The 22,387-nt window shown below is 46.0% G+C and overlaps 2 protein-coding genes across 3 annotated transcripts; one reads left to right on the top strand and one right to left on the bottom strand.

Moving 5' to 3' along the window:
• The first annotated feature begins 438 nt into the window (after positions 1-438).
• LOC135337336 (mucin-2-like) lies at positions 439-15,663 on the top strand. Of its 2 annotated transcripts, none has more exons than XM_064533265.1 (10): positions 439-578; positions 1,646-2,165; positions 2,875-3,113; positions 4,611-4,724; positions 6,706-7,035; positions 8,732-8,939; positions 10,519-12,918; positions 13,514-14,975; positions 15,040-15,332; positions 15,390-15,663. In XM_064533265.1, exons 2-10 carry the CDS (start codon positions 1,649-1,651, stop codon positions 15,503-15,505), a joined length of 5,679 nt encoding a protein of 1,892 aa, XP_064389335.1. In that variant the 5' UTR covers positions 439-578; positions 1,646-1,648; the 3' UTR covers positions 15,506-15,663. The 2 variants fall into 2 exon arrangements, with proteins under 2 accessions (XP_064389335.1, XP_064389336.1); XM_064533266.1 differs by having other exon boundaries at positions 1,609-2,165.
• Positions 15,588-22,385, bottom strand: LOC135337337 (piwi-like protein 1). The gene is made up of 23 exons (XM_064533267.1): positions 22,238-22,385; positions 22,095-22,181; positions 21,831-22,032; positions 21,527-21,686; positions 20,625-20,699; positions 20,336-20,576; positions 20,195-20,274; positions 20,025-20,138; positions 19,682-19,765; positions 19,504-19,611; positions 19,368-19,455; positions 19,227-19,319; positions 18,386-18,472; positions 18,158-18,328; positions 17,995-18,099; positions 17,722-17,901; positions 16,853-16,969; positions 16,705-16,796; positions 16,555-16,660; positions 16,385-16,502; positions 16,192-16,333; positions 15,907-16,084; positions 15,588-15,847 (listed from the first exon to the last, which is right to left on the bottom strand). The coding sequence occupies exons 2-23, from the start codon at positions 22,179-22,181 to the stop codon at positions 15,761-15,763; spliced, it is 2,715 nt and encodes a 904-aa protein (XP_064389337.1). The 5' UTR covers positions 22,238-22,385; the 3' UTR covers positions 15,588-15,760.
• Between the last annotated feature and the right edge of the window lie 2 nt (positions 22,386-22,387).

The raw sequence follows: 22,387 nt of genomic DNA, 5'->3' as shown, positions 1-22,387 counted from the left end.
CCGGGCTATTGATCACGAGTAATCAATTAGCTTAGCCTGGATTGAGCTCTTATCCTTAATTCTGTAATGTCTTCCCTTATTAAGGCCTTATAATTATTTGATGCACTGTTATTAAATGACTATACAAGTAAGTCTTTAATAATTATTAAAAATCTATAAATAAATATTACAATACTGTAAATGAACATAAACACATACTTCCTTCTAATACTAATTGTTATGATTTTATAACTAAGCATGTAATAGTTATAATAATTCTTGCTTTATAACAGTTGGAACGATTTGTCTCTAATATAACACTAAACTAAAGTTGTGCCTATTACATTAGTCTAATGTAATAGGCACAACTTTAGTTTAGTGTTAGTTGATTTGTCAAAACCGAGTTGTATCTAATGATTAGATACAACTCGGTTTTGACAAATCAAGTGCATTCCTAATACAAAAGGGGGCGGGGCTGCTCACATTAGTAGAGGCTGGCTCGAAGAGAGAAGATACTCGACGTACTCAGCTCCTCCTAGAAGAGAGAAGATAGTCAGTTCCTCCGAGATTGCTACACTGGACTCTCTATAGAGCTCTAGGTGAGGATGGTACAATGTCATGGCTGTCAGATAAAGGATCCAGATAAGCCATCACTGTGGTCTGGGTGTAGTGTACTTGCCTCTAGCTAGTTACTATATAGCTCACTGTAGTGTGTGCATGGGCAGTAATGCTGACACAATTCTGGTAGGGGCTTGCGGTAGCTTTAAGCCTAAGGCCGCCACTATCCCAGCCATGATCTGTGTACCTGTTGCTATGTGTACATGTGTGGGTGTGTACTATCCCTCACTGGCTCATTGGTTACTGGTAGCAACTCTGGCATCACATCTCACACTACCTGACTCTTATTGGCCTCTGTGTGTGTGTGTGTGTGTGTGTGTGTGTGTTCATAGCATATTAATTGTCGGGCTATTAGCCAATGCTGCAAGAAACCTTACAGCTATAATTGCAGCACTATCATCACTGTATATAAACACACACTATACAGCTGCAGTGTGTGTGCCTCCCCCTGATCTCTGTCCATGCACTATTGAACAAGTATTGATGTTGCATGGTAACTTGTTGTCAGCTTCTTGTCAAGCATTTCTTTGCTGGGCAATTCAATATCCTCCAGATTTATTAGTGTATTAGTCTATTAGCTTGCAGACTACTGGCTGTGCAGAACAAAGGCAAGTATTTCACTGCAATATCTTACATATTAATTTGAATTGGATAGGAAGTTTGTCTTGTTTTCTCAGAATTACGTCTGTTCTGTGATGTCATGCTACATACTGTGATGTCATAGTTTATATCGTGACGTGCTTGGGTGGTATGCATTGTCAATAGGTTACATGACTAGGTGTGTACACTGCCACCTCCAGCTATCACCATTAGAGCCAGATAATGTAGCTACAAGGTACTAGCTCTGTAGTGTGCTGGCTGGGTGGCTGACTGGTCCCACTGACTTGACCTCAGCCCTCTAGCTTTGCACACTGTAACACATGATACCTCACACCACTGGAGCTATTCATGCCATTCATGTGCTAGGGTATCACCTTCCTATCAAAGCATCTAATAATTGCTAATCCTCAGGTTGGCTAAAGTACTGAACATTGATCCTCTTCTGCAGAGAATGGATCACAGCAGGATAGAGTTGAGCCCACCACTCATAGTGGCAGCCTATCTCCATGGCGACCCGTCCAGAAAGAGGCGTGTCAAAGTGCCCCCCAACATAAAGTGGGCGGATTTTCTAGCATTATTCTATTCTCGATTGGACCTCTCCCCAAACACTGAGATTGAGATATTTGATGAGCGTGGAATTGAAATAGTCGCGTGTGAGGATTTGATTGCAAATGATATTCTTGTTGTACGTGAGAAAAGACACACCCACTCACGGCACTCTGAGAGGATGTCACATGACCTGACTGGTAGGTCACATGACCTGGCGGGTATGTCACATGATGGGTCTGTTATGATGGGGACACCTTTGCTGTCGCACTTCATACAATCAAATAGTTTTGGCTACTATTTCCTTGCCCAAGTGGACAACCTCCCCAGCGGGACCCCCCAGGGAGGGACTAGGACCCCCAGTGGTGGTAGGGTCAGGAAGACCCACTGTGTACTCAAGATACCACTCAGTGGAGGACAAGGTGATTAGCTAGCTACTGTACTTTCCCTCAATTGAAATAAAGTTTCAAAAAACAAAAAGCAGAAATCTGTTACAGTAGACTAGTGTACAGAGCCTATAGTGTGGTCCCACTGTGTGCACTGTAGCTAGTGTACAGAGCCTACAGTGTGGTCCCACTGTGTGCACTGTAGCTAGCGTACAGAGCCTACAGTGTGGTCCCACTGTGGACACTGCAGCTAGCGTACAGAGCCTACAGTGTGGTCCCACTGTGTGCACTGCAGCTAGCGTACAGAGCCTACAGTGTGGTCCCACTGTGTGCACTGCAGCTAGCGTACAGAGCCTACAGTGTGGTCCCACTGTGTGCACTGTAGCTAGCGTACAGAGCCTACAGTGTGGTCCCACTGTGTGCACTGTAGCTAGCGTACAGAGCCTACAGTGTGGTCCCACTGTGTGCACTGTAGCTAGTGGTGGACTAATATTAAAGATTTGCATTACTGGGTTAGGGTTGGTACCAGGAGTGTATTAATACATTTCTGCTGGTACATGCATGAGTGCCCAACAGTACATGAGCATAATTTTATAGCTGACTGTGGTCTGTGTACTGAGCTTTGATCTAACCAACCAGTGAGTAACTAGAGGGCTTCACAAATGTCTTTGATGACTGGCTACACTTGTATAACACACACACACACACACGCACCCACACACACATACACACACACACTATAAAGGCACTCTGGACACCTTTGCTAATGAGGCTGCTCTACTCAGGAAGATATCTCAACACAAGTGTTTGGTGGCAGCACCTTCTGTTCAAGTGCTCAACTTCTCTGACCCCAGTCTCCATGGTTTCTACAAGAGTCTCCCTGGCAACAAGCAACAGCTTGTGAGGGAGCTGTTCAGGACAGGGACATGTCTGGAGGTCTTCATGTACCCTCTGTATGGTGTTACCATGGCCACCAAGATAAAAGTGAGTGTTCTAGACTGCTCTGTTAGAGGAAACCACAATTACTACAAGTAGGCTAGCCTCGATCCCAGGCCGCTCTACAAGTAGGCTAGCCTCGATCCCAGGCCGCTCTACAAGTAGGCTAGCCTCGATCCCAGGCCGCTCTACAAGTAGGCTAGCCTCGATCCCAGGCCGCTCTACAAGTAGGCTAGCCTCGATCCCAGGCCGCTCTTCCTCGAAGAGAGGGCCTGGTATCGACTGTTTGCGCATGCGCCACCTATTACCCAGAAAGTGGGTAATTCGGATACCATTGTATTTGCTCAGTAAAACAATGACGTCACAATGAACGGAAGTGGATTGAAGAAAGTGGATAGAAGTGTGATTGCGAAGGTTTCTAGCCAGTGTGATAGCATTCTAATAGCTACTATGGTAACAAAGGACTCACAGCCTGCAACAGTGTGGATAACAATCCTCTGAACGGAGGGGAAGGCTGACAATAGCCTATATGGATAGGCCACGCCCATCTGACACTAACCTTGGTGAAAGTCGACTCTATCAGAAAGAAATTGCTGCTGTAACCAATACAGCTCTGTCTCTAGCTAGCTAGCTATATAGCTCTGTGTCTGACTTTATGAAGAGTATTCTTTGTCTGTATATGTTATTCAGGATATAATTCGGGTAAAAATTCAGTTTATGTGAAACATTACGGGAAAATTATCCAATAATTTTGCGCATGCGCAAGCAGTCAGTAGCAGGCTTCCTTTTTGAGGCCTTGTGAAGGAGGCTACAAGTAGGCCTGTTTGTTCCTCCCAGTAGTGGTGGTGGGTGATGTGTCTGGCCTACTTGACTACAGTGGATTGCAGTGCACTTGCAACAGAGAATTGCCTAACAGCAAAACCACAATTATAATATTTTATTACATGTACAGTAGATAATAAAATAAATTATCCTAAAACCCTAAACCTGTATCTGTATAGGCTTATAAAGATCTCTGGGAGTGGCTTAGTGGTTAGGGTGGTGGCTTCGTAGATCATATGATAGATAAGGCATGGGTTCGATTCCCTCTTAGGGGACTTTTCTTCATTTCTTTACAAATCAATAAGTAATTTCCCTAACTTTTGAATGCATCATTCTCCTGTCAAGTACATAATCAAGTTTCCCTTTTTGGTAGATTAGGTTCTGTCTTTTTTTCTTCTCAGATATGTGCTAGAATTATTCATTTTGTAGAGTGTTTTCAATCCACTGTACCTTAACCTGCACTGTGTGCTGCAGTTTATGGCTAATTATAAATTGAGTTAATCAATTTTCCTGAGAAATTGGCTGCATAAGTAATTGGTTGTGTTTTATATGGTATTCTAGCTTCAGCTTAGGTCACCCCCACTGCACTTGTTGTCCCCTTCTTGTTGTGGGTGTTCATTACATAATGGAGTGTATTGAGTCTGCTCATCCATTAGCCTTGGCTAGCTAGCAGTGACACCCAGTACATGGTCTTGTTCTAATTCCCTCTTTTGCTCCCTGTAGACTGGTCTGAGTCCTGACAAGGTGCTCAAGTACTCCTATCAGTTGGCTGATGTGATGTACTACCTTCAGCAGAGAGGTGTCATTCACCTCAACCTACTACCTGAGAATATTCAGGTAACTCTACACAACCCTAGCTTCCAAATCACTAGTAAGCTATGTATTAGTTATAGACTACTATAGTGATTCATGATTTGACTCCAATGGTTTGCATTTCAGGTATATACTGTATAGCACGAAATTTTCGAGGGGCTTAATTTTCGCAAATTTCGTGGGGTTAGAATTCTACACGAAAATTTAAGTCCACGAAAATTGTTAAATTACCTGCTATAACGTGCAAAGATTTAAGGCGTAGCTTCCGGTAGGCAGTCATTCTGCGAACATTGTGCAACGAAATGGCTTTTAGAGGCCAATCCACGAAATATAAGTGCCTCGAAAATTTTGCGCTATACGGTAGATCACAACAATATCTGATACAGTTGCACTAGTTGCCAGGTGGCACAAGTCTCACATTACATTATGCATTATCATATCATGTTGTTATTCTAACCACTGACATACACTGGTGCTATAGCTAGCTGGTATACACACACACTGGTAGTACCTATAAGCTAGCTGGTATACACACTGGTAGTACCTATAAGCTAGCTGGTATACACACACACTGGTAGTACCTATAAGCTAGCTGGTATACACACTGGTAGTACCTATAAGCTAGCTGGTATACACACACACTGGTAGTACCTACCTAGGTAGTTGGTATGCATGTCCCTAAGTCCCTAGCAATGATTTTTTGGCTGTAGGAGTGGGAAAGCAATGATTAGCAAAGTTGGTTTGTTTGCTTGGAATGTAGAGTGTACATATTCATACACAGAACACTGGCTCTACCTCAACACACTGTGAATACAAGCTAGCATCCCACTGACTTGAGCATGCTCCAGATAATTGTTGGAGGATACAATTAGCTAGCTCTAGTTAGTGGTATTTAAATCATGTGCAGGAGGTATCCTGCCACCCCATGCATGCCCACTAGCTATCTCACTATCCTGCCACCCCATGCATGCCCACTAGCTATCTCACTATCCTGCCACCCCATGCATGCCCACTAGCTATCTCACTATCCTGCCACCCCATGCCCACTAGCTATCTCACTATCCTGCCACCCCCCACTAGCTATCTCACTATCCTGCCACCCCATGCATGCCCACTAGCTATCTCACTATCCTGCCACCCCATGCATGCCCACTAGCTATCTCACTATCCTGCCACCCCATGCATGCCCACTAGCTATCTCAGCCACCCCATGCCCACTAGCTATCTCACTATCCTGCCACCCCATGCCCACTAGCTATCTCACTATCCTGCCACCCCATGCCCACTAGCTATCTCACTATCCTGCCACCCCATGCCCACTAGCTATCTCACTATCCTGCCACCCCATGCCCACTAGCTATCCCACTATCCTGCCACCCCATGCCCACTAGCTATCTCACTATCCTGCCACCCCATGCCCACTAGCTATCCCACTATCCTGCCACCCCATGCCCACTAGCTATCTCACTATCTCAGCCACCCCATGCCCACTAGCTATCTCACTATCTCAGCCACCCCATGCCCACTAGCTATCTCACTATCCTGCCACCCCATGCCCACTAGCTATCCCACTATCCTGCCACCCCATGCCCACTAGCTATCTCACTATCCTGCCACCCCATGCCCACTAGCTATCTCACTATCCTGCCACCCCATGCCCACTAGCTATCTCACTATCCTGCCACCCCATGCCCACTAGCTATCTCACTATCCTGCCACCCCATGCCCACTAGCTATCTCACTATCCTGCCACCCCATGCCCACTAGCTATCTCACTATCCTGCCACCCCATGCCCACTAGCTATCTCACTATCCTGCCACCCCATGCCCACTAGCTATCTCACTATCCTGCCACCCCATGCCCACTAGCTATCCCACTATCCTGCCACCCCATGCCCACTAGCTATCTCACTATCCTGCCACCCCATGCCCACTAGCTATCTCACTATCCTGCCACCCCATGCCCACTAGCTATCTCACTTATGAACATATTCCATCACTGCAGGTCATGTCAAACGATCGACTTGTTCTCTGCAACTTTGAGACGGCTGTTCAAACTAACCCCACGACATGTCTACTGGTGGCATCACAAAGCATCATCGCCCCTAGCAACAAGAAAGGGCTTGCCCCTGAAGTGATCACAGCTCTGTCTCGGCTCAGAATTGACACTGAGACAGTCGATTATTCTACACAATATCCGTGGAGCTTTGGAGTCATGTCAGTTGTCATGGCGATGGGAATACATCCACTCCAGAATTATCCTGAAGCATTTGAGAACGGCTTTAGAGTCAAATATCGTTCCCACCAACTTCAGGCCATACCAGATCCTGAGATGGTGAGTGATTATAGTACTGTAAAGCAAGAAGCTGCAATGCTACCTGCAGTGTGTACAGAGCCTATAGTGTGTACAGAGCCTGCAGTGTGTACAGAGCCTATAGTGTGTACAGAGCCTATAGTGTGTACAAAGCCTGCAGTGTGTACAGAGCCTATAGTGTGTACAGAGCCTATAGTGTGTACAGAGCCTGCAGTGTGTACAGAGCCTATAGTGTGTACAGAGCCTATAGTGTGTACAGAGCCTATAGTGTGTACAAAGCCTATAGTGTGTACAGAGCCTATAGTGTGTACAAAGCCTGCAGTGTGTACAGAGCCTATAGTGTGTACAGAGCCTATAGTGTGTACAGAGCCTATAGTGTGTACAGAGCCTATAGTGTGTACAGAGCCTGCAGTGTGTACAGAGCCTATAGTGCATGTGTACAGAGCCTGCAGCGTGTACAGAGCCTATAGTGTGTACAGAGCCTATAGTGTGTACAGAGCCTGCAGCGTGTACAGAGCCTGCAGTGTGTACAGAGCCTGCAGTGTGTACAGAGCCTATAGTGTGTACAGAGCCTATAGTGTGTACAGAGCCTGCAGTGTGTACAGAGCCTGCCGTGTGTACTGTATAATTATACAAGATCACGTGCGCCTGTGTAATTAACTTAATTTTAAGGCAACATAATTTAGGAAAATGATGTGCACTAGCTATGAAGTAGTAGCAAGGGCGTATGAAGAGAAGAGGGCATGCAACTACAATCTATCGTATTATAAATGGGCGGGGGCTTATGTCTAGAAATAGTAAAGAATGTACCTAAAAGGGCAAGTTGGGTCACCCTGATTATGTACTTGACAGGAGTATGATGTATTCAAAAGTTAGGGAAATTACTTATTGATTTGTAAAGAAATGAAGAAAGTCCTCAAGGGGGGAATCGAACCCACGCCGCCTTATCTAACATGTGATCTACTAAGCCATCACCATAACCACTAAGCCACACCTACCCAGACTGAAAGATTTATGTTTTTACAGTGCACTTGTAACAAAAGGTTAATTGATAAATTACAAAGAGTTTTACTTACTATTGACTCCACCCAGGCCTCTAGTGATAGGGGCTTGGATCGAAGCTAATCATAATTATTCACCTTTCAGTGGCCCTAAAAAGTGCAAGCTTATATCAGGCAATCTAACTGGTGGTTTAGCTCTGCTAGTGCACTGTACTATCCACTGTGTACACTGTAGCTAGGGTCTAGTGCTCACTGTAGCTAGGGTCTAGTGCTCACTGTAGCTAGGGTCTAGTGCTCACTGTAGCTAGGGTCTAGTGCTTTTAGGCCCCCTATATGCTATAATTTATAACACGCGTACACCCACTCCACTCACCACACACACACAGTATCCCCACCACCACACACACACACAGTATCCCCACCCATCACACACACACAGTATCTCCACTCACCACACACACACAGTATCCCCACCACCACACACACACACAGTATCTTCACCCACCACACACACACAGTATCCCCACCCATCACACACACACAGTATCTTCACTCACCACACACACACAGTATCCCCACCACCACACACACACACAGTATCTTCACCCACCACACACACACAGTATCCCCACCCATCACACACACACAGTATCCCCACCCACCACACACCACACACACACACACACACAGTATCTCTACCCACCACACACACACAGTATCCCCCTATATTCTGCAAGCTGGTCAAGCGCTGCTTGTCATGTGATCCAGTGCGCAGACCAACCCTCCCTCAAATCCTCTCCATCATTCGTAAAGATGCTATCATTCTCGGGCTCATGTCTAAAGGTCGCCTGGCCGCTGATGACAAGGAGGTAGTCATGGCAACAACGCAGAGTGTGTTTGATCCACTTCAAGGCAACCAACAAAGTGAGTCAATTAATATCGTTATTTTAATTATTAGAGAGTTGGCTCTGTAACTAGAGTTCTGAAAGCTTGGAAGGAGCTAGCCTCCTTCACCTGCCTTCGAAAAGAAAAGAAGGCCTGCTATCGACTGCTTGCGCATGCGTAAAATTATTTCCCGTACAATTTCCTATAATACAGACTTCATCAGAGAAAATATCCTAGAAGTCATACACAGAGCTATATAGCTAGCTAGCTAGAGACAGAGCTGTGTAGGTTTGTTGTACAGCTATTTTCTTCTGATGGAATCAGTAGCAGTAGTATAGTAGACTCTCACCAAAGGGAGTGTTAAATGGGCGTCTTTTGTTAACATAGCAGGCTAAGGGTAGCTATCAGAGAATGCTATCTGATGGGCTAGAAACCTTCAATCGAACTTTCTATCTACTTCCTTCAATCCACTTCCGTTCGTTGTGATGTCATAGTTTACTGAGCATATACAATGTTATCCAAAGCCCCCAGATACCGGGGGGATATTAGCGCATGCACAAGCAGTTGATACCAGGCCCACTCTTCGAGGAAATGCGGCCTGGGATCGAGGCTAGGAAAGACCTAGCCTCGATTCCAGGCCGCGAAGAGAAAGGCGGCCTGGTATACTTTGTATGCGCATGCACGAAATAATTGACAACAATTTCATCATACAAATTGTAAAAAAACGGACAAAGTTATAAAAAGGAAGAATACGTATGACAATGTGACCACAATGGCAGCTTTCAATCAAAGTAGAGTAATTATGCTGCAGCAGTGTTGCTTCTTCTAGCTCTGTTTATCAAAGAGACAGTTTAAGAATGCCTCCCAGACAGTAGAGCTGCCAGCTAGGAAGAGTTGTTGACTCTTTTAATATACATCAGTAGATCTTGAGTGAATAACTTCCTGAGTGTCGAGTTAAAGCTTATTAAAAGCTCTCAGGAGTAATCATTAGCTTCTTTATCTTCAGCAATGACTTCTTGTCGAACATAAAGGCAAGATTTAGTAGCAGAAGACTTGCCTGGTCTATATTACCACAGCCTCATCAGGGGACCCACAGGAACACATCATGCCTTTCCTATAACATCTGTAGCCTTACAGTGTAGGGTGTCGTTAAGTAGAGACTTGGCTTGATACAATAAAGGGCGTAAGAACTCAGTCATCTTTGCACAATACTTCTATGTAACGGACTGTAAAATCAGAATACAAATAGTATACGGTTTATTTTACTGACAGTATCCACAAATACACGGATTACCCCCTTTTTGGGGTAATGTACACGCATGCGCATACAAGGTATTCCAGGCCGCCTTCTCTTCGCGGCCTGGAATCGAGGCTAGGAAAGAGCCTGTTTAGATGGTATCTTCAATTAATTCCTTTCCTATTTCGGAAAAATATCGTGGTCAAAAACAGATCAAAAGCAGACTTTTGGTTTTAACTAACAATCTGAAAGGAGCCTCTCTAAAATCATAAAAAAATCTAACAGGTTTGTACTGGTCAACGGAACAAGTTATGGCCGTTCAAAGATGCGCTATTTTGTGTATTTTGATAATTTATCACCACACCCACTTTTCCCGTATAGGCGGCACTGTTACAAACAAGCCACACCCATCTCCTTGTCGCCATGGTTTTGTGGAAACGCACACCTCTCCCTCGTACGGTTTTCTTGAAAGTGACCAATCGAATGGTCGTATGCTCCGCCATGCTTCAATACCACATGAGTCACATGACCCGTTTCTATTCTCGAGTATCGACACTACAAGATCACATGATCCACAATCGACCAATCATATTCCAGATCCATTCTTTCCGTTGCAGTCCACCAGTGGTAGTCATGACAATCCGTCTAACAAGAAGCGATGGGATACATTCAGCGATTCAGACCACACCCACAAACCATGTCCGCTAAAACGTGCAGAATCTGGAGGAACATTTTCTGATAGTTTTGTGCCTCCTCAAACAAGTAGCGGATTATTGACACATGTCCGAGTTGGTAGTATGAACAGTGAGAGTAGTGACGTGTGTGAGGAGGTACCCTATCAGAGACTAATAGCTACCTCCTCTGATGACCAACCCACCAACACAGGGGGTCTTATCACCACAGGGGGTCTAATCACAACAAGGGGTGAATCTCGCCCAAGGATGAAAAGACGATCAAGTTATTGCAAGGCCACATCTGATGGAGCAATGGACTCCCCTCTGCTTAGTGTGCGTCGTTGTCTATCTGACCCTCCAATAGCCACACTCCCACAGGCCACACCCACTAAGGAGACGCAAGAACATCACATGACATTAGAGGAGCTATCACATGACGTACGATCTCCATCGTCTAGTGTGGAGGGTATTCTAATGAGCAGCACTACCAACACACAAACCACACCCAGCCCCGACCGGACCAACTACATGTATGACCCCTCTAACCGCCCCCCTAATCATAGGAACACTAACGCCCCCTCTAATGACAGGAACACTAACGAGAGGGTCTCCCCCTCTAATGACAGGAACACTAACGAGAGGGGCTCCCCCTCTAATGACAGGGGCCTACTCTCTCCAGTATTCTCCAATGCTGACTCTCTGTCTACCAATAAACAGTTTTGGGCGGGTGTGATGTCATCAGAGGGAGCAGCTGCGATGTCATCAGATCAATGTGAGGGGGCGGGTGCCGGCAACTACCTATTCTCATTGGACAATTCTGTGGAGACACCGCCCACTTCTCTGCCGCTGTTCCCTCAAGCATTCTCTTCAAGCAATCTGATTGGCCCCCTGCCTTGTACTGACGAAGACTTAACCCCTAAAGATGGTGATGACATCACATCACAAGAGATTCCCTCCACCATACTAGCTTCTGATTGGACGGCCACTGATCAGAGGAATAACGTCATGTCCCCTATACCAGAAGCCAGTCAAGAGCTAACTAGCTCTATGATGTCACAACACTCTCAACCAACCAGCTCGCAGTTCCGTTCTGTGTCTCCGATATCTGAGGCTGACGCCCATGCACATAGTTCAGCTGAGCACATTAGCGTTGTCACGGTTACACACGCTGATAATGATATAGACCATTTGCACTCTTCAAGTACTGAAACAATGACACAAGTACGAGAGAATTCTGTGGATACGCCCACTCCACCTACACAGGCCCCACCCACACAAGCCACCCCCCACCTAGTGATAGTAAAAATACGTTCTCCACCCCCACGTCAATCTGAAAATCGTCCTCTGTCGCCATTGGCAACCACTGCATATCGCTCCACTGAGCTACTAGATACTATCGGGCGTACAGAATCAAAAGAAGAACCAACTAATGGACCAACTAATGGAATGGAACTAACCCTAACACAGGCCAGCCAAGCTATACACGGAGGAGTGGACTCAACACAGGCCAGCCAAGCTATACACGGAGGAGTGGACTCAACACAGGCCAGCCAAGCTATACACGGAGGAGTGGACTCAACACAAGCCAGTCAAGCTACACACGGAGGAGTGGACTCAACACAGGCCAGCCAAGCTACACACAGAGGAGTGGACTCAACACAGGCCAGCCAAGCTACACACAGAGGAGTGGACTCAACACAGGCCAGCCAAGCTACACACAGAAGAGTGGACTCAACACTGGCCAGCCAAGCTACACACAGAGGAGTGGACTCAACACAGGCCAGCCAAGCTACACACAGAGGAGTGGACTCAACACAGGCCAGCCAAGCTACACACAGAGGAGTGGACTCAACACAGGCCAGCCAAGCTACACACAGAGGAGTGGACTCAACACAGGCCAGCCAAGCTACACACAGAGGAGTGGACTCAACACAAGCCAGTCAAGCTACACACGGAGGAGTGGACTCAACACAGGCCAGCCAAAACAGAGATGGAGTGGTGTCTGGAGAACGAAAAGTTGCAGGAAGATTCCGTTATTCTCAGAAACGACAAGTGAATCAAGACCTGGAGATGATGAATCTTGCCATTTCAGGAATGGACCATCAGTGTAAGCTGTAATATTAACTAATACCAGGATTTTTCCTGTATTCTTAAAAGCGGCACAAGCCAACTTATAATTATTGTGGTGATTGTGCCCTACATTGTACTAGCTGCTTAGTGGCTGTCCCAAGGACCTACATGTACTAGCTGCTTAGTGGCTGTCCCAAGGACCTACATTGTACTAGCTGCTTAGTGGCTGTCCCAAGGACCTACATTGTACTAGCTGCTTAGTGGCTGTCCCAAGGACCTACATTGTACTAGCTGCTTAGTGGCTGTCCCAAGGACCTACATTGTACTAGCTGCTTAGTGGCTGTCCCAAGGACCTACATTGTACTAGCTGCTTAGTGGCTGTCCCAAGGACCTACATGTACTAGCTGCTTGCATCCACGTTTCCCACACAGCAAAGTTATAATAGCTAATTTGAGCTTGCAGTGTTGTTTTGATAAAGCTAATTGAATTTGGGAATGTCTACAGTATGATACTGTGGTCATGTAGTATTGTGTCAGGAAAGTATGACATGTATCTTTTTTTTGCCACCCTGTTTTAAACACAGGGGGCAAGACTGTTGTATTATTGTGTTATAATTCTTTTCTCCTTTGTAGCCTCTCTCACGGGAAGTGTCCGTAGTGAGCCTCCGCTGACAACCACAGGTCAAAGGGCATCTAATCTCCCACACAGGACACGATCAGCAGGATCACGGAACACTAACAATACACGAACTAGAAGAACTGAAGTGGATTCTGCTACTCTGAGACTACGTCCCGTAACCCCTGTCCTGCTAGAGCCTGTGAGACCAGCCTCTGCTAATAGCCGCCCCCCCAATAGTGGTGCCCCCCACACTAATGGACCCCCCAATAGCCGCCCCCCCAATAGTGGTGCCCCCCCTCAAGTGCCGAGTGATTCCTATGACTACCTACCCCCCTACTCCCCCCCCACTGCCCACCAGAGACATGCTAGTGAGCCTGCTCTCTTAGCAGAACCACCTCCAAGCTATGATGAAATATTTGGACGTAGACGCAGAGGTGAAAAGTCACGAGGTGAAAGGTCACGATTATCCCGTCGCTCCCAATCTCATCGTGAAGTGTTGGATGCTCCACCAGTTGATACGCAACCAACAGGCAGAGTATCTAATAGTAGTAGGCGTCTCATATCTCTCACTAAACTGTTTGGAAGGTCTCGACGGAGCAGTTCACAAACAGAGCCAGTGCCATTGGACCCAAGCACTGGGCCTGCTGACGACTTCACTGCTGATTGGGTGGCTTCCTATAGTCGAACACCACGACCTTTCCCCACTACTAGACATGAATCGTTATCAGTGGCTAGCATGTCTCTAGTTGACAGTTCTGCTAGTCTCCCAGTGCCTTATAGACATCCACCGCCTTTCACTACAGCTGAAAATAGTGGCCATCAATCAACGTCCAATCAGTTCATTCGACACCCGCCCCCTCAACTTGGTTCCAGTCAATCACTGAATGTGCTAGGAACAAGAAGTATTGGTAGAACAAGGAACGATCACCATAGTAACAGTGGCCAGCGACAGGATAGGCCACGCCCCTCTTCATCTTATGTACCGACAGAAAATACTGGCAGTACACCATCAACACCAAACAATCGTACACATCGCCTTGACAACAGTGGGTCCACCCCCGTCATTAGTAACTCTTGTTTCAACATTCTTGGCCCAACCGCCCACACACCCACTCCTAATACGCCCACAACGTCACGTATTCGTGCTCCTGGGTTTTCTCGCGGTCCCAGTGGGTCCACCTTAAGTCTCCAACATGTATCACATCTCTCAAGCAATGCTAACACTAACAACATCAATGCTGTGACTAGTCCCAGCCCACCCTCCACCCCCACTCGTCCTGTGGAGTGTGCCTCTACCCCCACTCATCCTGTGGAGTGTGCCTCTAGTGCCTCCACCCTCGTACATGCTGCTAGCGTTGAGAGTGTGACATGTGAGGCTGATACTAGTGGGAGTCGTGCTGCTAGGAGACTACGTGCAGAGACAAGACGTTTGTTGCAACAAGAAATTACTGTCACCTCAGAGGAAGAGCAGCACAGGTGTGTGTGTGTGTGGGCGTGTATGTTATTGTTGCACATGCATTACAATGATTCTCCCCTGCAGTCAAATGAGCAACCTCTCCCAGGGTAGTCAGAGGTCTAAGGTCAAGCGTAGAAGACGCCGGAGGTCATTGGGGTCAACTAGCACGATAGAAGGTCAGAGGTCAACCACTCAACTCAGCACTTTGTCGTCTCAAGCTGACATTCGATTGGCTACATCCCCAGAGGAAGAGTCACATGACCTGCACACCCACATCCCTCACACTTCCACACCCCACGCTCCCACACTTCACACACCTCACACTGAGAGTGGAGACAGAATGGCACGCGTAACAGAGGAGAGGGAAACACAGTCAAGTGAGTTAGCCGATCAGATTTTGCTGTATATATAATATTGACCACACCCCCTTATAGTTGAGGTGACCATTGAGAATGATACAGAACGTGTAGGTTACCATGGAAACAAGCAGCGTACTACCGAATCAGCTGAGAGAAACAGAACTGCTGGAAAGAGTTGCTCTGTCATGTGATCACAACCAGATGTGTAACTATAGTCATACCATTCAGATTGACGCACGTGTCGACCGTTATCCCATATCATCATATTAGCAGTTCATTATTATAAGTATAATTATATTACCAATAATTATATTGTGTCAAGACAAATTTTAACCAACAAATGGATAAATATGAGATTTAGTGAGTGACCTGATTGGGTACATACCATATGTAATGAAATGAAAGTAAATGAGTTAAGAATAGTTCCAAGGTTCAAAGTTTATAGTTTATAGGAAGAACAGACGATCAGCTAGTCCGAGATTAGGATCACGATGTAAACTTTGACCCACGAGGTATGCCAACTTGTGAGCATACTGTAGCATGCAGAGGGGGTGTGGTTAATATACATGACATGACATGACTCGAAGCTCACCTGACAAGGGGCGGGCACACGGATAGTTCCAGGCCAATTGTAATACATGTGGGTCAGTTTGTAGGCAAGTCGTTGGATATGATCCGGCTTGAATCCCGAGGTGTCAGATACCACTACAAAGTGAGTGGGCGTGACTGTTCCCTGGCGCACATGTTGACTCACAAGGAAGAAGTCATAACTATAGACAAGGGCACACAACACACAGTTATATATAGACAAGGGCACACAACACACAGTTATATATAGACAAGGGCACACAACACACAGTACACACTAGTCCCCTACCAGTCCTTGCGTGTGAAGGTGTGATCCACTACAGTGCCAGGAGGGGGATTTCCCAGACCTTTAGCAGTCCCTCGCTGAAATATTCGTGTGGAAATCCTCTTTTGAACCACCACCACCATCATCTTGGGGCAGTACGACTCTCCTGAAGGGCCATTCACTTAATTAGAGAGAGAGAGAAGTTATTACACAATACCAAACATAGTGAAAGCCTCTTTCATCTGCGCCACTTCGAACCCTTGCACTGTGGCCATTTGCCCGTCCCCCACACCATCACGAAACACCACCACACGATCAGGTAGACAACCATTGACCTGTGTGTGTGTGTGTGTGTGGGCGGCATGTGGTGTGTGTGTGTGTGGGTACCTCATGATATTTGGTAAGTGCTGCTTTCATACACATCATGAGTCCATCTGCAATTTCTTGACGCTTGCCTTGAATGGAGACACGAGAGTACCAGCGTGTCAGGTGCCTGTGTGGGCATGTGTGAGGGTGGTGTGGGCGTGTGTGACTCACTTATTGGTACTGGCCACAAAGCCGAGAATGGATCTCTTCTGTCCTGAGGCAGAGTCATGATACACGTCCATCCCAATCACCATCATGTTTTTCTGTATAGGGGCAATAATCAGAGTTGTGTAATAGAGTGTGACCTCCACCCACTCACCACTGGTATCTCAACCGCCCACAACTCTCCCCCTAACTTGCAGTTAATCTGAAGTGCTATCTTCTGTGTTACACTGCGTAACTTCTGTTGGGCTGAAATAGTCCGCGCATTGATGACCTGTGTGTGTGTGTGTGTGTGTGTGTGTGTGGGTGGGTGGTACCAGTGTGTGTGTGTGTGTGTGTGTGTGTGTGTGTGTGGGTGGTACCAGTGTGTGTAGAGTACCATTATTTTGTGTGGGAGAAATTGTGTCACTAGCTCAAACGGAATTCTAAAATGGTTGACATCTGATGTCCTAATATTTAGTTAGTGATGGATCCTTGAGACCTTGTATTATCCTAACCCCAGACAAGCAAAAAAAGAAAGAAAAAAGAACAAGCAGCACAAAACCATACAGGTAGAAAAAGCAAACAGATGCCCGATCTTGAGAGTCGAGAATGATGGGTTAAAGAGTCTTTAACGGTGCACCAACTCTCCCGGCCCATTCATCTGTTGCATTCAGAACAACTAGTATACTGAATAATTATTGTAAGCTCTTCACTTGGGGCCATGCTGAATAATTATAATTATATTCAAATTTGAGGTAATGCTGACATAAACGTATCTTAGACCTGATATTGGCTGCTTTTTACACTTGCCCCTGTGCTGCAGTACTTCAACTTAGCTTGCATGGCTGTGTACATTTTGTGTAAACTAAATCTGACCTTGAGGGAGGCTTAATTTAGGCTGTATTGTCTGGGCCAGGTTTTGTGGTGGTAGTATCTGATAATGGGATGGGTCTATGTGGTTCTTCTATGTGACACAATCATTAACCATGGTTCTAGAATTAACACCAGTGTAGTGTGTGTGTGTGTGTGTGTGTGTGTGATTACCTGAGAGGGGACAGGATGATCGATACATGTCAGTTTCTTGAATGCAGAATAACGATCATCTCTGCTAGTAGGGAATATGACTACCACCATCTGTAGACTAGAGGAGATCTTGGGACGTATTGCATTCAAATATGTCTCTGTGCGATCATTTGGTACCTCCACAACCGTAGCGTCTGCCACCTACACACACATACACACACACACACACACACACACAGATTGCTAATAAACACACTCTTAGTTTCAGACACAAGCCACGCCCACATTATCTACCTCAATGCCGATTGGTGGTCCCACACGTTTCATCATGTTGAGAAAGTCCATAGCTTTGCTCTTGTCTCTCTTGGTGACAACCAGTAACCATGACATCAGTGGAACCTGAGGAGAGGATGTGCTCTAATTATCGAACAATAGCAATAATTATTATAGGACGTACTGGTGTAATGACGTGCTCCTTGACCGCCTCACGTCCCCAATCTGCCTCCTCATTGGCTACTATGGACTTGTTCCGACCAAACAAGATCTTCTCTCTGTCTAGAACACGTCCATTCATTTGTATCATACGAGGATCTAGTTGGAACCCCCAGGACTCCAGCTCATCTCGTGCCTGCACACACACACACACACACATACTAGCACACACGCCCACACACCACATACACACCTTGGGTGTCTTGTAGACCTTGTCTACAAACTTCTTGAATATCATCTCCCTCTGGTTGGGTTGGATACGTGTGTGTTGTGCCACATCCTGCACACATGGTTAGGGTACTATTATAGTGATGCACACATGGTTAGGGTACTATTACAGTGATGCACACATGGTTAGGGTACTATTACAGTGATGCACACATGGTTAGGGTACTATTACAGTGATGCACACATGGTTAGGGTACTATTACAGTGATGCACACATGGTTAGGGTACTATTACAGTGATGCACACGTGGTTAGGGTACTATTACAGTGATGCACACATGGTTAGGGTACTATTACAGTGATGCACACATGGTTAGGGTACTATTACAGTGATGCACACATGGTTAGGGTACTATTACAGTGATGCACACATGGTTAGGGTACTATTACAGTGATGCACACATGGTTAGGGTACTATTACAGTGATGCACACATGGTTAGGGTACTATTATAGTGATGCACACATGGTTAGGGTACTATTATAGTGATGCACACATGGTTAGGGTACTATTACAGTGATGCACACATGGTTAGGAGTGATGCACACATGGTTAGGGTACTATTACAGTGATGCACACATGGTTAGGAGTGATGCACACATGGTTAGGGTACTATTATAGTGATGCACACATGGTTAGGGTACTATTACAGTGATGCACACGTGGTTAGGGTACTATTACAGTGATGCACACATGGTTAGGGTACTATTACAGTGATGCACACATGGTTAGGGTACTATTACAGTGATGCACACATGGTTAGGGTACTATTACAGTGATGCACACATGGTTAGGGTACTACAGTTACCTTCATGACTCTGAAGTCTTGTCTAGCTGCTTGTGTGAGTCCAGTCATACAACAAAGCTCTGGCACCAAGCAAATGACCTCCTCTGGTGTATCCTGTATACTAGAGATCAAGAGTGTGGTATCAGACTACTAGTCTCTTACCACCTCCCCTGAATCCTTGGGCCTTCTCTTGGGCCTGTGTATGAGTAGTGGTTGCTCTCCATCATGAATCTCCTTACCATACGCCCTCCTACACACACAAGAGCCTTACACACACCCACACCACACCCATACTCACTTGTAGTAGTCAATGAAGGAGACTGCATTGCCAGTTTGGTCTTTGAAGGTAGAGCCAGGGTTCTTGTCCCAGGCAATGTCATCCACACGATAGGTGCGATTGTTGTACCTACACACACAACACTAGTGGAGCACTGTCACAGTGTGTGGGTGTGTGTGTGTGTGTGTGGGGGGGGTACCTTGTGAGTACTATGACTCCTACTAGGTGCTTGTAGGCCTGCTCTTGAAACTGCCTGTCTCCTACCTTGGAGTGGAGCTCATAGCTGGGAGGGTAAGTGTGTAATACCGTATAGCAGGTAATTTTCGGGGGACAAAATATTCGTGGTTCAGCAATATTGAGACATTTCGTGGATAATATTTTCGTGGTTGGAGCTTGGATTGTAGGTAAAGGTAGGCAAGGTCGCTTCATTCGTGGGTAAAATATTCGTGGTCAGACCTCCAACCACGAAAACCACGAATATTTTGCCCCACGAAAATTACCAGCTATTATGGTAGTAGCCACACTAACTCTAACCAACTCACAGGAAGTCCAGTGCACTATCAGTTCTCATGAGGCGATGGGAGATATCGAATAAGAGCAGTAGACCACCATCATGTTCCTGTATGGCTGACACATAACCTGGCCATAGCTCCATCCTATATAGAGGGTTACATGTGATGCAGTGCAGTGATGAAGGGGGACCCACTCTTACTTGTGCTGTGGTATGGCTATTGGGTTGGAGGGATCATAGTAGTGACGTCCCACTTGCTTCAACTCTAGATGACGCAACACCTGCAGCAGTCCACACAGGCACACATAAAATCACTGGGATATAGTAGCACAAACCACCTACTCTTCTGAATATAATATTGAATAGTTGCACACAGTCTGAGTAGTTGACTACAGCCACTAGTGTTAGGAACATGGTGACTGGTGTGTTGTCAGTGGGGCGGATGGTTTGGAAGGTCATTGTAGTTTCTGTTATCTTCTTAGGCAAGTAAAGAGTAGTGCCATCAAATGCCCGGGTCTTGCCCAATACATCCTCCTGTCCAGCCAGTAAACCATATCTGATACTCTTGCTCTCCACTACTGGCCTGCATAACACACACTAGGATCACACGCCCACTCACACGCCCACTCACTCAAAGGCTACAGCATACTGGTACACCCCCTCACTTCGTCCCTGGAGCATCAGATAGTTGGCAGCCAGGGGAATACTAGGAATAACACAATAACACGTTGTATAATTATTACATTAGCTGGTTATTCTTGAAGCACTACATTTTCGCACTCTTATCACACGCATGCACATTGGCAATACCGTATACCACACGCATGCACATTGGCAATACCGTATATCACACGCATGCACATTGGCAATACCGTATATCACACGCATGCACATTGGCAATACCGTATATCACACGCATGCACATTGGCAATACCGTATATCACACGCATGCACATTGGCAATACCGTATATCACACGCATGCACATTGGCAATACCGTATATCACACGCATGCACATTGGCAATACCGTATATCACACGCATGCACATTGGCAATACCGTATATCACACGCATGCACATTGGCAATACCGTATATCACACGCATGCACATTGGCAATACCGTATATCACACGCATGCACATTGGCAATACCGTATATCACACGCACGCACATTGGCAATACCGTATATCGGCTAATTTTCGTGAGCAAGCTGACCTCCACGAAATTTTAACGTAGACGTGGCTTACCGGAACGTATGAATGCAGTGCAGGCAACGAGACTAAACAAAATTTTTTACTTACGAAAACCATTGTTTTTCGAGTTAAACGAATTTTTCACCTAACGAAAATTAGCTCCTATACGGTAGTAAGGGAACAGAACAATAAAATTTAGTGCTCGAAAATTGGTTTCACTTGAAACCCCTCCACTGTATACAGGGGTTTCACTTCAAACCCCTCCACTGTATACAGGGGTGGAATGTTTAGTTCAGCACTCTGTGAAAATAAACTGCTATACAGTAGCAATGTTACCGACCTTTGACCTGATGAACCTGTTGTGGTTCCCACTACTTGCTTGAGTGATAGAGTGGCGAGGGAAGTGCTGACATCAGCAGTTACCACGGCTTTTATAGGGACCCTTTGAGTGGGCGGGGTGGTGCGTACAGCAGAGGACCGTCCAACGCCCACACCATCACCTGTCACACAGATATATTATATACTTTTTTACACGAAAATTAAATGAGAATTATCTGCTTGCTGAGAGTGTAAGCAGTCAACCCACGATGCATTCAAAGAAATGCTTTTAACATTACACAGTAGTTACATGGACACACACACACCTGTTGTGATCCTGGTGCCTCTACCAGGTAGTGTGGGAGGTGTTGGGGTCGTGACCTTTGGTTGTTGTTGACTTAGCATAAGTGCCCTGAGTCCTCGTCCTACAGGAGGTGTGGCTTGAGTGGGTGTGGTCAAGAGCTGCGGAGGTGAACCCATTGCACTCTGTGTGGGGAGAGAGGCCACTCCTGGCGGACTAGGTGTGCTCTAAAAGGAATCATTATATATAATTATAAAAATTATATAATTATAACAATAATTATCATTACCACTGGCTCTTCTTGTGGTTGCCCAGGGCGACGGGTTGGTTGACTGAGTGCCTTGAGCAACGCTTGCCCACGTCCAGAGCGACTCATCTACATCAGTGTGTGTGTGCAGTGTATAACCAGTGCACTATAGTAGCTATGCTTACCTTTATTATATTAGAGTGTCCAAAGAGCCTCTGTGCAGTCAGGAGTTACAATGTGTGGTGTTCCAACCACGTGGGTGACATTAGTTTCATGCCACGTGGGTGAAATATATAGCTTCGAATAAAAGCCGCTTAATTTCAGACCGCCCCCGA

This window comes from Halichondria panicea, chromosome 6, assembly GCF_963675165.1.
Source record: "Halichondria panicea chromosome 6, odHalPani1.1, whole genome shotgun sequence".
Lineage (NCBI taxonomy): Eukaryota > Metazoa > Porifera > Demospongiae > Suberitida > Halichondriidae > Halichondria > Halichondria panicea.
The sequence above is the reverse complement of the archived record's forward strand: the minus strand, read 5'-3'. Positions and strand labels throughout refer to the sequence as shown.